Here is a 15,700-nt window from a genome sequence, read left to right as displayed (position 1 = left end):
CTTGCGAACAGCTTCTGCTTCGGGCACCGCACGGCAAGAAAGACTGAGGAAAATGGCGTCGGCTGATGCTTTTATACCCCAGACGCTCTGACGTCGGGGAAAGTGCGACATCAGCAGAGGCCAGACCCAGACTTTGGAATCCGGCCGACCGAAGGGATGCCTGAGGCAGGACAACCCATATGTTATGACTGCAGATGCATCCTTGAAGGACATCAGGGCAGGTCTACAGGTGTAAGAAATACTGCAAGCAGAAAGATGGACATCTGCACAGTGATGCACTAAAGAAAAGGTGGTGTAGAACATGTCTACAAATGTTTAATAGTGTTATGTACAGTTTACTTAACTCTACCTATGAAAATCAATACTAGAAGAACCGTTAAATACATGTGACTTAACGCTGTGCTTAAATTCATGCACATACTTACCACTTTTACTATATTACTTAAAATTAAATAATGTGCTGCAGTTACTTCCTGAAAAACTATTTTCTTTATGCCTAGCGCTCTATGGTCCATCATGGAGGACCATGTTACCCCATTAAAAGATAATATAAAAAAATAAGTAGACAAATAACTACAACTGTGGAAATTTAAGAGGGATGTGCAAGGGTACTTGTTTACTGAAAGAGTAGTGCCTTGGAGCGTCTTCCAGCTCAGATAATAAAAGTAACAACGCATCAAAGAATCTATGGAATGCATTAAGGGGTTTGTCCAGTAAGAGAGAATACTGTGGCTTTAGGAAGGGACTACAAAAATCTATGATTTATGTTAAAGTGGTCCAATAACAATAAGTGTACACTTAGCAACTTTTCTTACCAAAAAGGTCATCCTTGGCGAGAGCATGCAGAATACGTGAAGCTCCAATCAGTGAGCTCATGGAAGCAGACAGCGATGCAGAATAGATTCCGATTGTTACAAAGGGTGGCCAAACATTGATCTTCTTTAAGAAACTGTAGTCCTCCTGGAGAAGCACCCTGTCAGACAGTTATACAGATCAGGAGTTTGTCAGTCAAGTAGCTCTCAAACGAGAAACTCCAGCAATTCAGCTACCAAACAAGCAAAAATGAAAAAAACAAACCCTACTATGGAATAAACAAACATTCAGTACACTCCCCTGTGCTACTCACCAACTAAAGTTTGTTCTTGCTGCTTATGATAAATCCACATGGTGTCACAGTGCTGGTTTAAAGTTCAGGGACACTTGACAAGGATAAGTGGTGGTGATAACAGGAGTTGGGGGTGGAGTTCAACAGACTCTGGGATCTGTATGCAGAAGCTCCTCTGCGATTAAAAGATGACATTGCCTTCTGGAAAAACCACTACAAACTCTTGGTATAAATGATAAAAAGGGAAATCCAATGCACCAACAAACTGCCCTTTTTAAGAAAGAAAAAGTGTGCTGAAGACTGAAGAGGAAAACATTTCCCCTTAAACAGCTTGAGAAGTTTGACAAAAAGAAAGAAAATCTAATAAATAGATGGTACCCGTTACTGGTCAAAATCAGAGTTTACACACTTGTACTGTCATGTCAATGTGACAAGGCTGCTATTTTACTGCTTGCATAGGCAGAATAGTATAACCCTGTAAACCAAATGGGGATGTCGACCTAACACCAGCATGACCATAGGACTTTCTTCTCACTTGGGAATGTCTGGAATAAATGGGTTGAAAGAACAAAGGAGGACTGGTGAGGTCCTGAAAGAAGCAAAAAAAAATTACACCAATACAAGCTTATTCTCCAAATACATATGCCAGACAGGAGACATTTTTATTAGGAATGCTGCACCTTTGTGAAATAACAAAAAATATATATATTACATGCCTCGTGGCTGCCTGGAATGCTAAAGCTGGCAGCCAAAGTACAAGTGGACTAGCAAGCAATTGTGGCCTTAGAGTACAAAATGAATATAGACATTGAACAATATAATTCTGCCAAAATAATGCAATGGTCCTAGCTAACATTCCCTTTCAACAGCATAAGAATTGGATTTACACATGGATATCGCAACATAGTAAATGCCAAAATCAGACTGACTACATGCTTCGCAGTCAGAAAGGGAACAGCTTTACACAATCAGTAAAAACAAGACTTGGAGTTGATCGTAGATCAGACCATCAGCTTCCCATTGTGAAGTTCAGAATTAAAGAAAACAAGAATAGCATTTGGATCAACTAAGTACATGTAATGGATGGTGGACAGAGCACTTGAAGAAGTATGGACAGAGAAAGAAGATTAAGGAGGCAAAATGGCTATCTGCGGAAGCTTTAGAAGGGCTGAGGAAAGCAGTAACAAAAGCAATGGAGATAGAAAATATATGTCAAAGTGAATACAGAGCTTGAGAGAATAGCAAGAAGTACTGGACTCTTACATACACATTTACAGTTCTACATAAAAATGAGCATGATAAAAGGCAACAATGGGTGGGACCTAGCAGAAGATATTAAAAGGTGGTAGAAATATACAGAATAATTATGTTAAAAAGTATCCTAGCATCCATGAAACATTTAATGGTATGTCTTCATATCAATCATGACCAAACATCCCAGAAGGTAAAGTTAAATGGACCCTAGAAATCCTTATAATTAATAGATGTTGGTCAAGTCCAATGTCTGCCTGAAGTGTGGAAAGCAAATCCCAAACCAGGGCTTCCACTCTCTGACTTTAACTGGGCCCGGAGCACAACATGCCCAATTGTCCCTAGTGTTATTTTTTTAATTCTAGGACCATTAAGTGTAGGGTTAAGTCCTTTGCAGAAACACTTAGAAAAATAAAGGGGAAGGCAGTGCCACTGACTATTGTATGCCAAGCAGTCCTCTGGCCCCACAGATCTCCCTTGCAAAAGGGAGAAACAACCTGAGTTAGTTATGGAGTCTGACAACAGTGTTTGTGTACCAGAAAGTCCTTCCAGTCTCAAGATTACTGAAGGAGGAGAGGCACCTTTGCAGCCTCCTACTGCTGAGACCTCTCTAGGGAGGCTATCATGTCTTTGGCCTAGTCGATGTCCACTCAGGCAGAGATCTACATGGTATTGGATGGTTCTGGAAACACTAGGCAAGCATTGGCATCTGATGTACACTTATGAACCTCTCAGAGGGAGGGAGGTAACCCCTGTGCTAGTGCATGAGAGCAGATCACAGCAGATAAGATGCAGGTTCTGGCTGTCTTCCTGTGGCCTGCGCCAGTCCTTTCAGACAATACACTCAAGATTAGGCCCAAGACAAAGAATAAAAGGCTGCTGTTGGCTTGCCCCACAAATTACGTCACTTGGGCCTCAACCTCCCTCCTACATCTACCCGCAGGACATAGTCAGGTTAGCTGAAGACTTCATGGATTTTACAAAGCCTAGACAAGGCTGGACCCTGATAGGAAAGCTGCACCAGAAAAGTACAGTTGTGTACACTTACCATAAATGTAGATGTTCGACTGTATTCACTGTTGCAGTCATTACATTTGGGGTTATCTGCTTGCAGGTTGCCCTCAGTCGGCCTGATTAACAAAGTCTTGGGTCCTGCGTCGGTTGCTGTCCCTTCTTCCATGACGTTAGGTCATCAGGGGTATAAAACATGCAGCCGACACCATTACTTCAGTTTTTTTTGCCCCAAATGCCAGATGCCCCCCCCTAATGGGGAGCAATTAAATATAAAAGTACAATGATATACCTCCAACAAAAAAAGCAAATACACCAAAAAAGCTTTTAAGCATAGTAAAGGAAAGTAGAGTTATAGCCAAAAGAAGTTAGGGGGCTGGATGGAGGGTAACCAGGACTGCAACAGTGAATACACTCGAACATCTGCATTTATGGTAAGTGTACACAACTGTACTATGTTCTTCGTGTTTCACTGTTGCAGTCATTACATTTGGGTAGATTCCCAAAGCTATGGTTGGGAGGAGGAATTTAAATAGCATTAGGACCAGCTATAAAGGCCTTGCAAGATTGCAGTAGCAAAACCAGCTCTGGATTTACAGAAAACTGGCAAATGATAATGCTTGGTGAGAGTATGCACAGAACTCCAGGTAGCAGCTTCTAGGATGTCCCTGGTAGGGACGCCTCTGAGAGAGGCTGTAGAGGTAGATGCAGTCCTGGTGGAGTGAGGTCTGATCCCCTGGGGGATAGGTTTTCCATGGTGCTTATAGCAGAAATTAATACAATAGCCTATCCATTTAGAAATGGTTTGCTTTGAAATAGCCTTCCCCTCTGCCCCTGCAGCAAATGCCACCAACAGTTGTTCAGATTTCCTTTGAGGTTTAGTCCTGTCCAAGTAGAATCTATATTGTCTGTCCACATCTAAGGAATACAATATCCGTTCCCCTTTGTTCTGTGGATTGGCAAAGAAGGTTGGCAAATGAATAGACAGATTAAGAGCCACACTGGATACCACCTTGGGCATGAAGGATGGATTGGTTCTGAGGGACACCTTGTCCACATGAAAGATGATGAAAGGCTCCACTGCCATAAGGGCCTGTAATTCAGATACCCTTCTAGCTGAAGTGATTGCTAAAAGGAAAGCTGTTTTCCAAGAAAGAAATTTCAAGTCTGCAGAAGCAGCTGTCTTGAAAGGAGGTAGAGTGAGTTTCTCCAAAACAAAGTTAAGGTCCCAGACAGGGGTTGGAGCTCTCCTGGGTGGTCTCAAATTTTTGGCCCCTCTGAGGAACTGCTTGAGCAGTGGATGAGAGAAGAGGGGAGGTTTTGTGCTATAATGAGCTGAAATGGCTGAGGCGTGGATTTTAATGGAGGAAAAAGACAGGCCCTTGTGAAGCATCTCAGTTAAATATTGTAAAATCTGAGATAAAATGGGTGCTGCTGTGCTCATCCCTTGAGATTGGTTCCAGGCACAGAAACTTTTCCATTTTTCAGCATAAGATTTTCCAGTACTAGGCCTCCTTGCCTCTAAAATAATATCCATCACAGGTTTACTGAGGGATGGTAGAGGAGAGATTATGTAATTAGCCAGGCTACAAGGTTCAGTGTTAGAAGCTGAGGGTGCAGAATCTGGTTCTCCTGCTGAGACAACAAGGAAGGATTCTGAGGCAGGTGCCATGGGGATAACCATGACATACTGCACAGGAAGGGGTACCCGTGTTGGCGTGGCCAGTCTGGAGCAATCAAAATCATCCTTGGTTAGTCCGGTTTGATTTTTAGTAGTACTTTGGAAAGCAGAGGTAGAGGGGGGAAGGCATATACTGATAGGTTTTTCCAGCTGAAGGACAGAGCATCCACTTTCCAGGCCTGCTTGTGGGGAGTCCTTGTGCAAAATTTGTCCAATTCGTAGTTCTGGGGAGAGGCAAACAGGTCTATATCTGGACTCCCTCATTTGCTTGTCGACATGTTGAAAATCCTTGGTTCCAGTTTCCACTCGTGAGGGTCCATGAGGTTTCTGCTTAGTCCGTCTGCCAGTATATTTAATTTTCCTGGCAGGAACTGAGCTTGTAGGTGCACTTGGTAGTTCAAGGCTGTGTTCCACAATGCCATGGCTAGTCTGCAGAGGGGGTAAGACTGTGTAACCCCCTGCTTATGTACCACATAACAGTGGTGTTGTCAGTCTTTACCATTAGTTGTCCTGGAAGAATTTGGTCCTTGAAGGCTGTCGGAGCATTCTGTACAGCTAACATTTCTTTTTGATGGATATGCAGGTGCATTTGACTTGGGTTCCATTTGCCTTGAATGCACTTCCCTGCCAGGTGAGCCCCCCATGCATAGTCTGATGAGTCTGTTAGGGTTTGGGCGGCAGGGTTGGTTTGAAAGGTAATCCCCTGTTTTGGTGGCAGGCCTCTGCCCACCAAAGGAATTCCAGGCATAGGCAAGGTATGATAGGAATCATTGCTTTTAGATCCTGAGAATGTTGACACCATAGGCTTTTTAGATACCACTGTAGTTTCCTCATATGCAGTCTTGCATACGGAATTAGAAGAATGCAGGAGGCTATGAACTCCAAGGCTTGCAGTATTTGCCTTGCAGATAGCAGGGTTTTTGTGGCCACTTGTTTGAAGTAGGTTGTCAAATGAATTTGTTTCTCTGGCGTGAGGTAAGCCATCTGGGAAGTTGTATTCAAGCTTGCTCGAAGGAATATAATTTGTTGACAGGGTACCAGGTGTGATTTCTTTTCGTTTATGGTGTACCCCAGACAAGTTAAAACCCTCTGAACAAAGGCCAGATGATTCAAAAGTATGTCCTGGCTTTCTGCCTGAATTATACAATCGTTCTGGTATGGGTATATTTGAATATTTCTTTGCCTGCAAAATGCAATAAAGTACAGTTTTGTACCTACCATAAATGCAGATGTTCGAGTGCTCATACAGCTGCAGTCATTACAGATGGGTTATCCTGCCGGCCAAATTCCAAAGTCTAGGTCTGGCGTCAGTTGTCGTTGCTTCTTCCCTGACGTCAGTGCGCCAGGGGTACAAAAGAGGCAGCCGACACCATCTTCTTCAGTTTTTCTTGCCCCAGATGTCAGGTGCCCCCAGAAGGAAGGCAAAACATAAACTTATGTAATCATGCAATATAGAATAATCAAAAAACAGTAGTTTCAAGCAAATACACCATAAAAGAATACGCCAAATAGGATGTATGAGAAGGTGTTTGCCATAAGGCCTGTCCTAAGAGGGGATGGAGGGAGGGAAACCTGGACTGCAGCTCTATGAGCACTCGAACATCTACATTTATGGTAGGTACAAAACTGTACTATGTTCATCGTGCATACAGCTGCAGTCATTACAGATGGGAAGAATCCCAAAGCTAAGTAGGGGTGGCAGGCACTAAGTGAAACTAGGAGGAGCAAGGATGCCCTGCAAGACAGCTGTGGCAAATCCTGCTCTAGATTTACTGTATAGTGTAAGGTGATAGTGTTTGGAGAAAGTGTGCACTTAACTCCAAGTGGCTGCTTCCAAAATGTCCTTGGTAGGAACCCCCCTGAGGAAAGCTGCAGAGGTAGCTGTGGCCCTTGTGGAGTGGGATCTGATGCTTGAAGGCACAGCTTTTCCATGAAATGAGTAACAAAAGCGTATGCAGTGGGCTATCCATTTTGAGATTGTCTGTTTGGAGATAGCCTTTCCTTGAGCACCTGTAGCATAGGACACAAAGAGTTGCTCGGATTTCCTGAATGGCTTTGTCCTGTCCAAGTAATAGCGAAGTTGTCTGTGAATGTCCAAGGAATGCAGTAGTCTTTCCCCTTTGTTTTGTGGGTTAGGGTAAAAGGTAGGTAAGTGGATAGTCTGATTCAAGGCTACACTGGATACTACCTTTGGCATAAAGGTAGGGTTGGTTTGTAAGGAAACTCTGTCCTGATGGAAAATGATGAAAGGTTGCACAGCCATGAGGGCTTGTAGTTCCGAAACCCTGCGTGCTGAGGTGATAGCCAGAAGGAAGGCTGTTTTCCATGACAAGTATTGTAGTTCTGTTGAAGCAGCTGGCTCGAATGGAGGAAGGGTCAGCTTTTCCAATATGAAGTTGAGGTCCCAAGCAGGGACTGGTGGTTTCCTTGGGGGTTTTATATTCTTTGCCCCTCTGAGGAACTGTCTTAAGAGAGGATGAGAGAATAAAGGAGGATCTGTGTTGTATTGTGCAGAAATGGCTGGAGCGTGGATTTTGATGGAGGAGAAGGAAAGTCCACTGTTTAACATCTCAGCTAGGTACTGTAAAATTTGAGGTAAATTTATTACCCAAGGATTCTGGCCCTTTTCCTGATTCCAGGCACAAAATCGTTTCCATTTGGCGGAGTAGGCTTTTCTAGTAGAAGGTCTTCTGGCCTCCAAGATGACATCCTGCACCTCCTTGGAGAGGAAGGTCTGTTGGGAAATCAAGGGATTCTCCACACAGCTAGATTTAGGGTTTTGAGCTGGCTGTGAAGAGTCTTGAAGTTGTGCTGGGACAACAGAAGAGGCACTAGAGGAAGGATCCATGGTGGGGAATGTGTCAGGCTCTTCAGAAGCGGATACCATTGTTGTCTTGGCCAATCTGGAGCAATGAGAATCATTTTCGGCCTCTCTGCTCTGGCTTTTAATAGAACTTTGGGCAGCAGAGGAAGAGGCGGAAAGGCATAGACTGTCAACGTTGCCCAATTGAAAGAGAGTGCATCCACTTTCCAGGCCTGTGGATGATAGGTTCTTGAACAAAATTTTTCCAATTGGTAATTTCTGTGGGAAGCAAAGAGATCTATGTCTGGCTGTCCCCATGCCTGAGTTATCTTTGTGAAAACTTGAGGATGCAACTTCCATTCGTGTGGGTCTGCCATGTTTCTGCTTAGGCTGTCTGCCAGTGTATTTTCCTTCCATAACAGGAATTGTGCCTGAAGTTGAATTTGCAATTCCAGTGCTGTGTTCCATAGGGTCATGGCTAGTCTGCACAGGGGGTAAGAATGAGTTCCCCCCTGTTTGTTTATGTACCACATCACTGTGGTGTTGTCTGTCCTTATTAGCTGGCCTGGATGCAGTAGGTCTTTGAAGGCCATAATAGCATTTTGCACTGCTAGCATTTCCTTTTGGTTGATGTGTAGGTGCTTCTCTTTTTGGGACCATTTTCCCTGAATGCACTGATCTGTCATGTGTGCCCCCAGACATAGTCCGAGGCGTCTGTTGTGATGATTTGAGTTGCTTGAGGTACGCAGAAAGGGAGACCTATGTTTCTTTGGCATGCTTGAGCCCACCACAAAAATTCCTTTTGAAGACATGGAATGAGTGGTATAATTGTTTCCAAACTGTGGCTGTGTTGAGACCATAAGTTTTTTAGGTACCATTGAAGTTTCCTCATATGCAGCTTTGCACATGGGATCAGAAGGATGCAAGATGCCATGAATCCCAGAGCCTGCAGGACTTTCCTTGCAGTCAGCCTGGTGAAGGTTGCCAGTTTGCTGAAGTATTGAGACAGTTGCCCTTGTCTGTCTGGCGTGAGGTAGGCCATCTGGGTGGTTGTATTCAAGCTGGCACCCAGGAAAATTATTTGTTGAGAGGGTATTAGTTTTGATTTCTTTTTGTTGACTGTGTATCCCAGAAAGTTCAACAGTTTTATTACAAATGCCAGGTGTTTCAGAAGTATGTCCTTGCTGTCCGCTGAGATCAGGCAGTCGTTCAGATATGGGTATATTTGTATTCCTTGGAGTCTGCAGAAGGCAATTACTGATGCCAGGCATTTCGTAAACACTCTGGGCGCAGTAGATAAGCCAAAGGGCAATGCAGAGAATTGATTATGGGTTGAACCTGCAAGAAATCTGAGGTATATTCTGCAATCTTGTCTGATAGGGACATGCAGGTATGCCTCCTTGAGGTCCAATGTTACCAGCCAAGACTCCTTGCCCAGCATGGGAAGAAGCTGCTGTAATGTGAGCATCTTGAATTTTGGTACCTGTAAATATGTGTTTAGGATGGATAGGTCTAAAATAGGTCTCCAATCTTTGTCTTTCCTTGGTATCAGGAATAATCTGGAATAAAACCCTTGACCTTGTTCTTTTGTAGATACCTCTTGAATCGCTTTCATGTCCATGAGAGCTGAAATTTGTTTTTGTGCCTCTGCCCTTTGATTTTGTGGCAGGTTTGGCATGCCTCTCATTTTTGGAAGGGTGTGAAAGTGGAACCTGTAGCCTCTGTCTATAGTGTCCAGAATCCATTTGTCTTTTGTAACAATATGCCAATTTTTTGAGAATAATGCCAGTTTTCCACCCAAAGGTGCTGCCATTAAAGCTTTGCTTGGCAGGTAAAGGGGGAAGTCATTGTGTCTGCTTTCTGAATGACTGTCATCTATCTTCTCCACCTCTTGGGGTTGTTGCTTGCCACTGTCTGGCTCTGAAAGATCATTGAGGTTGCCCTCTACCCCTTGGGCGTCTGTATCTGCCTCTTTGAGGTCTGTCCGTGGCTGGAAAGGACCAATTTTTTGAAGGCCAGTTTCTGCTGAAACGTGGAGGTTGTACCTGCAGGAAATCTTTCACTGTTTGCATTGACTTCACTTTTTCCTCCATTTTTTTTAGTACCTCCTCAGCTTTAACACCAAACAATACATCTTTTTGAAGAGGTGCATCTAGTAATTTAGCTTTGACATGATCTGGTAAGGCTTGCTCTTTGAGCCAAGCATGTCTACGTGTAACAGACCCCGTAACAGCAGCTCTACATGAGGCCTCTAAAGCATCAAAACCACACTGCAAGGTATGTTTACCCACTTGCTCTGCACCATGCAACAAATCCTGCAACTCTTTTAAATCTGGTTGTTCTGGTTGTGTCATTTTGCTTTTCAACTGAGATAACAAAAACTGTTGATACTTTAACATATGGAACTGACAGTTTAATGCCCTCATGGTTAAAGTGGCTGAGGTATACACCTTTTCCCCCCCACCTTTCTAAAGCTCTGGAATCTCTCTCTGAAGGTAATGGGTTTTTAGCAGTAGAGGCCTTAATTCCCTCGGGACCCTGTGAAATAGTTTCTGGGTCAGCAGTATGGCTTTTGTATAGGAACTGGTGTGAATCAGGAACCCGGTAATACCTGTCTGGTTTAACAGGAGCTGGAGGTAAAGAATCTGGGTTGAGGCTGGCTTCTGTGTACACATCATCTAATATATCTAAAACAGGAGGGATAGCCAGGGGCCTATGCTGGGGGAGCAAGAGAAAATCCCTGAGCCTTTTCTTGGAATCTGAGTAATCTTGGCCTTCCCAGTGAAAGTGTTCCCTCAAAGTATGTAGGGTTTCCCCAAAAGAGTAGTCCTCGGGGGGGGGGGGGCAGAGGGAATAGACTCCTCTGCATCAGAGTCTTCAAAAGGAGAATATGTATAGTCCTGGTCCTCAGAATGTTCAGAGGTAATAGAGGCTTGATCTGAGGAAGGGTAGTCTTCCTCTAATCTGGGCCTTTTGTCCGAGGGGGGTTGAGAACCCCTGATAAGAGTAATCAAATCCTCAGCCATTTTCAGCATCTGTCTTTTAGGCATAGGGCCTTGAGAGGGGGTCTGAGGTTCCTGTTTTTTGGTTTTCATGGCTGCTTTAGATTTTGTGAAAGCTTTAATAGAGAAGGAGGAAGGCCTGAAGACACCTTGAGAAATGGCAGGCCTGTCTAAACTCTGAGTTTCCCCGCCAAGAGTGGCGTCGGTATCTGTAGTAGGAATGGGGACCGAGGAGCCTGCGACCTCGGGTACTGAAGACACCGGTAATGTAGAGTCATCGGTACTCAGGGGCTGCGTAGGCGCCTCGCTGAGAACCGGAGAACCGGTAGTCGGCCTTAGCGTGGTGTCAGTAGAAGTCGCGGACCTCGTACGTCGGTCCTTATCTTTGCGTCTTTTACACAAAACTGGAGTCTGAGTATCCGACGACATAATATAATAAAATTTTTTACCAAAATAGTGAAGGGCAAACTCCGCCCGATGCTTAATAGTGCGTTTGTTGAATCTAGCACAAAAATGGCAGGCCAAGACATCGTGGTCTGGGCCTAAGCAAGGTATACAGAAAGAGTGGAAATCCTTATGCGGTATTTGCTTCCCACATGAAATGCAATTATTAACTTTGTCTGACATCGGTCTGAGGCAAGAAAAGTTTCCCCAACTGGGTACTTAGCTTTCAAGAAGACTTCGGCTGAAATATTTTTGTAAATCTCAGGAGCTGGCCGACCGGCACTTGCAAACTGCTTCTGCTTCGGGCACCGCACGGCAAGAAAGACTGAAGAAGATGGCGTCGGCTGCCTCTTTTGTACCCCTGCCGCACTGACGTCAGGGAAGAAGCGATGACAACCGACGCCGGACCTAGACTTTGGAATTCGGCCGACCAAGGACCCGCCTGACGGCAGGATATCCCATTTGTAATGACTGCAGCTGTATGCACGATGAACATCTGGAGCTAGGCACTTTGTGAATACCCTGGGCGCAGTAGATAAGCCAAATGGCAGTGCAGAGAACTGATAGTGCATGTAGCCTGCTTTGAAGCATAGGTATCTTCTGCAAGATTCCCTAATTGGGATGTTCAGGTCTGCTTCTTTTAAATCTAGTGTTGCCAGCCAGACATCTTTGCCTAGTATAGGAAGTAACTGGTGAAGAGTCAGCATCTTGAATTTTGGAATTTCCAAAAAGGTGTTTACTGTAGACAGGTCCAGGATAGGATGCCATGAATTGTCTTTTCTGGGTACCAGGAAAAGTCTCGAGTAGAAACCTTGTCCCTTTTCCTCTTCCGGTACCAGCTGAATAGCCCCCATGCTTAAGAGTGAAAGTATTTGTTTTTGGGCCTCTGCCCACTGATTTGGGGGGTAGGTCCGGCCACCCACTTGGTGTTGGCAACGTGTGGAAGCGAAATCTGTATTCCTGGGACACTATATTTAAAACCCATTTGTCCTGGGTAATGAGTTCACAGTTCTTTGCATGAAGAGCAATCCCCCCCCCCCCCGCCCCCCAAAGGGGCAGTTAGTTGATATCTGCTTGGAAATTTTAAACGGAAGTCATTGAGACAGTTTACCGTAGGAGGCAGTCTTATTACTCCCAGATTTGGAAATGGAGGCCCCCCACTGCTTAGTCCTGTGTGTCCCCTGGGACTGAAACCTGGGGCTTTTGCTGTGTCTGGGTTTGGCTTGAGAAGACCTGGAAGGGGCTGGAAAGGACCAATTCTTAGAGAACCAGTGCCTACTAAATCTAGGAGGCTGAACTTGTAAGAAATCTTTAACAGTTTGCATAGATTTAGCTTTATCTTCCATCTTTTTAAGAACTTCCTCAGCCTTGTTGCCAAACAGGCGGTCCTGATTTAAGGGAACATCCAACAATTTAGATTTATCATGATCAGGCAAGGATTGCTCCTTTAGCCAAGCATGCCTTCTGAGCACAGACCCAGTAACAGCAGTCCTGCAAGAGGCCTCTAATGAATCAAAAACACATTGCAAAGTATGTTTTCCAACTTGATCAGCAGAATGCAGTAAATCCTGTAATTCTTTATTTTCAACACAGTCAGGAATAAACATCATTTTCTGTTTAAGCAATCCAATAACATGTTGCTGAAACTTTAACATATGAAACTGGCAGTTTAAAGTCCTAATGGCCAAGGTTGCAGAAGTGTAAACCTTCTTACCCCATCTATCCAGCGCCCTGGAGTCTCTATTAGAAGGGGTAGGATTTTTAGCAGTAGAAGCCTTAATGCCTTTGGGCCCCTGTGAAATAGTCTCTGGATCCGCAATAGGATTTTTAAAAAGGAACTTGTGTGACTCAAGGACCCTATAGTATCTGCCAGGTTTTCTGGGAGCAGGAGGCAAGGAATCAGGGGCCAAATTAGATTCCCAAAAAGCATCATCAACAATGTCTAGTACAGGAGGAATAGCTAAAGGCCTATGCTGAGGTAGGAGTAAGAAATTCCTAAGCCCCTTTTTTGAATCAGAAAAATCCTGGCTTTCCCAGTGGAAATGCTCCCTTACAGTATGCTAGGTTTCCCCAAAACAAAACTTCTCTGAAGGGGAAGCAGAGGGAATGGAGTCCTCTGCATCAGAATCCTCATAGGTAGACAAGGGAAATCCAGATCATCAGAAGAATCAGAAAAAACTGAATCCTGGTCAGAAGATTCATAAACAACTTCAGTCCTAGGCCTCTTAGAAAGGGGGGGGGTTGGCTACCCCTGATTAGAGTTACTAAATCTTCAGCCATTCTTACTTTTTTTTAGGCATAGAGGCCTGAGCATGTGGCCTGGGCGTTAGGAATGGTTCGAGATTTAGGCCTACGTGAAGAAGGAGGCGTCAGTTTAATATGCAAGTCCGTAGGCCTGAATACACCCTCAGAAGCCGTGCCTGCACAGCGGCTCCAGACCCATCCAAGGTAGAGACATTTGCGGGTTCCATAGTTGAAGTATCTCATGGCATACCGGACTCCGAATGGGTCTCAGTAGAGGCCTGCGAATCAGAAGTAGCATGTATCAGGGGTTGCGAAAGCGCCTCACTGAGTACCGGCGAACTGGTGACTGGCTTAGGAGAAGTGTTGGCGGCAGTTTTGGACCTCGATAGCCTGTCTCTGCCTTTATCTTTGCATTTTTTTGGAATTCCAGTAGTCGGATGGTTAACCGACAACATTTCTGGATAATTAAACTGAGAACCAAAATATTTAGAGGCAAAAATATACAGACGACTAATAGTACACTGATTAAATAAAGCACAAAACCGACAGCAAGGTACGTCGTGGTCAGGGCCTAGGCAAGGAATACAGTACGAATGAAAATCTTTATGAGGCACTTGCTTTCCACAAGTAATGCAATTATTAACTTTTACTGACATCGGTAAGGAGCAAGAAAAAATGTCCCCAACGGAGTACTTAGCTTTAGTTAAAGACTTCGGTTCTGAAAACCAAAAACGAAAATTTCAGGAGTCGGCCGACCGGCACTTGCGAACTGCTTCTGCTTTGGGCACCGCACGGCAAGAAAGACTGATGTAATGGCATCAGCTGCATGTTTTATATCCCTGACGACCTGACGTCATGGAAGAAGGGACAGCAACTGACGCAGGACCCAAGACTTTGTTAATCAGGCCAACTGAGGGCTACCTGCAAGCAGATAACCCCAAATGTAATGACTGCAACAGTGAAACACAAAGAACATCATCTCTTGCTAAAAGAAAAAAAGAACCTTTTCACTCAGGAGTCCTCAGATTGCTATGACCAAGATGGAAATGATTTGGCATATGTGGACCAGATTTCCACGGAGTCGCATGCCATCTTGAGTCAGGAGACACTATGCCTCATTTCACCACGAGGAATTATTGTTTAAGGAGACTCTGCATAGATGAGTGTCTTTCAGCTGGGAAGCACAGGATTATCCTAACTCCAAGACGAGGATCAGGAAGTTTCTTGGCCTGCCTGAGCATAAGCCCCTGTTCAGTACTAGAGGCAGTGGATTATGTTAGACAAGACACATCCCTACAACTTGACTCCAAGCTCCCTGCCCCCAAGAAACATGAGCAATTCTACAGAGGCTCGGACTACCTCAATCACCTTTACCGGAATCTTGCAGCATATCCTCAGGTGGTCTTTTCAGGATTCAAGAACTACATGTCTCAGAATCCTTTACCACATGATAAATGGAATAGAATTCTCAACAGATTTGGCTACCCTGGCTGTGAGGACCTTTAACTGCCAGTTCTACATGGTTAAATTCCAGGAATCCCTCCAGGACCATATGAAAGAGAACTGTGAGGGAATAGATGATAAGGCTCTACAAAAACAGATGTTAACCATTTGCAATACCAGTTCCCAGACTGGAAAGTATTTTTTGCAATATGGCTTTGATGCTCTAGAGGCATCAAGCAAGGCAGCTGCCATTGGCTCAATCATCAGAAGAAAGACAGTAAGATAAAGACAAACGTCACATACCACTCCTAAGGAATGCCAGCAGCAACCTGCTCATCGGTCCTTAGGGACATCAAAGGCAGATGGAAGGAGTACTTCCAGCAGTTTCTGAATGAAGAAAGCCCCCCACAGAAGCTGCACATCTACAAACACAGTCTATGATGAATAAGGAAGAATAGCAATAAGAAAAATTAAGTCCGGGAAAGCATTATACTCAGATGAAGTCACTACAGATATGATCAAATGTTCTGCAAGTGAGGGAAGAAATGGCACCAGAGGATCCTCATATCAGTATGGAGGGAAAGGCGTATCCCAGATGACTGGAGACTAAACATTTTAGTACCAATATACAACAAAAAAGGGGACATTTGCCACTGTGGGCAGTATAGATGTATCAAACTCCTGTCACACTGCATAAAAGTTCTGGATAGGTTGAT

The 15,700-nt window shown here is 44.3% G+C and overlaps 1 protein-coding gene across 1 annotated transcript in view; it reads right to left on the bottom strand.

The window, feature by feature from the left end:
* The window catches only part of SLC12A9 (solute carrier family 12 member 9), an 843,978-nt gene that overhangs the window by 279,032 nt on the left and 549,246 nt on the right, over positions 1-15,700 (bottom strand). Inside the window, exon 6 of the mRNA XM_044076336.1 lies at positions 816-973. Within this exon, the coding sequence (XP_043932271.1) occupies positions 816-973 (158 nt within the window). The remainder of the gene's footprint in view (positions 1-815; positions 974-15,700) is intronic.

The sequence above is a fragment of the Protopterus annectens genome, chromosome 7.part0 (assembly GCF_019279795.1).
Source record: "Protopterus annectens isolate FY-2018-M chromosome 7.part0, PAN1.0, whole genome shotgun sequence".
NCBI classification, from domain to species: domain Eukaryota; kingdom Metazoa; phylum Chordata; order Ceratodontiformes; family Protopteridae; genus Protopterus; species Protopterus annectens.
The sequence above is the reverse complement of the archived record's forward strand: the minus strand, read 5'-3'. Positions and strand labels throughout refer to the sequence as shown.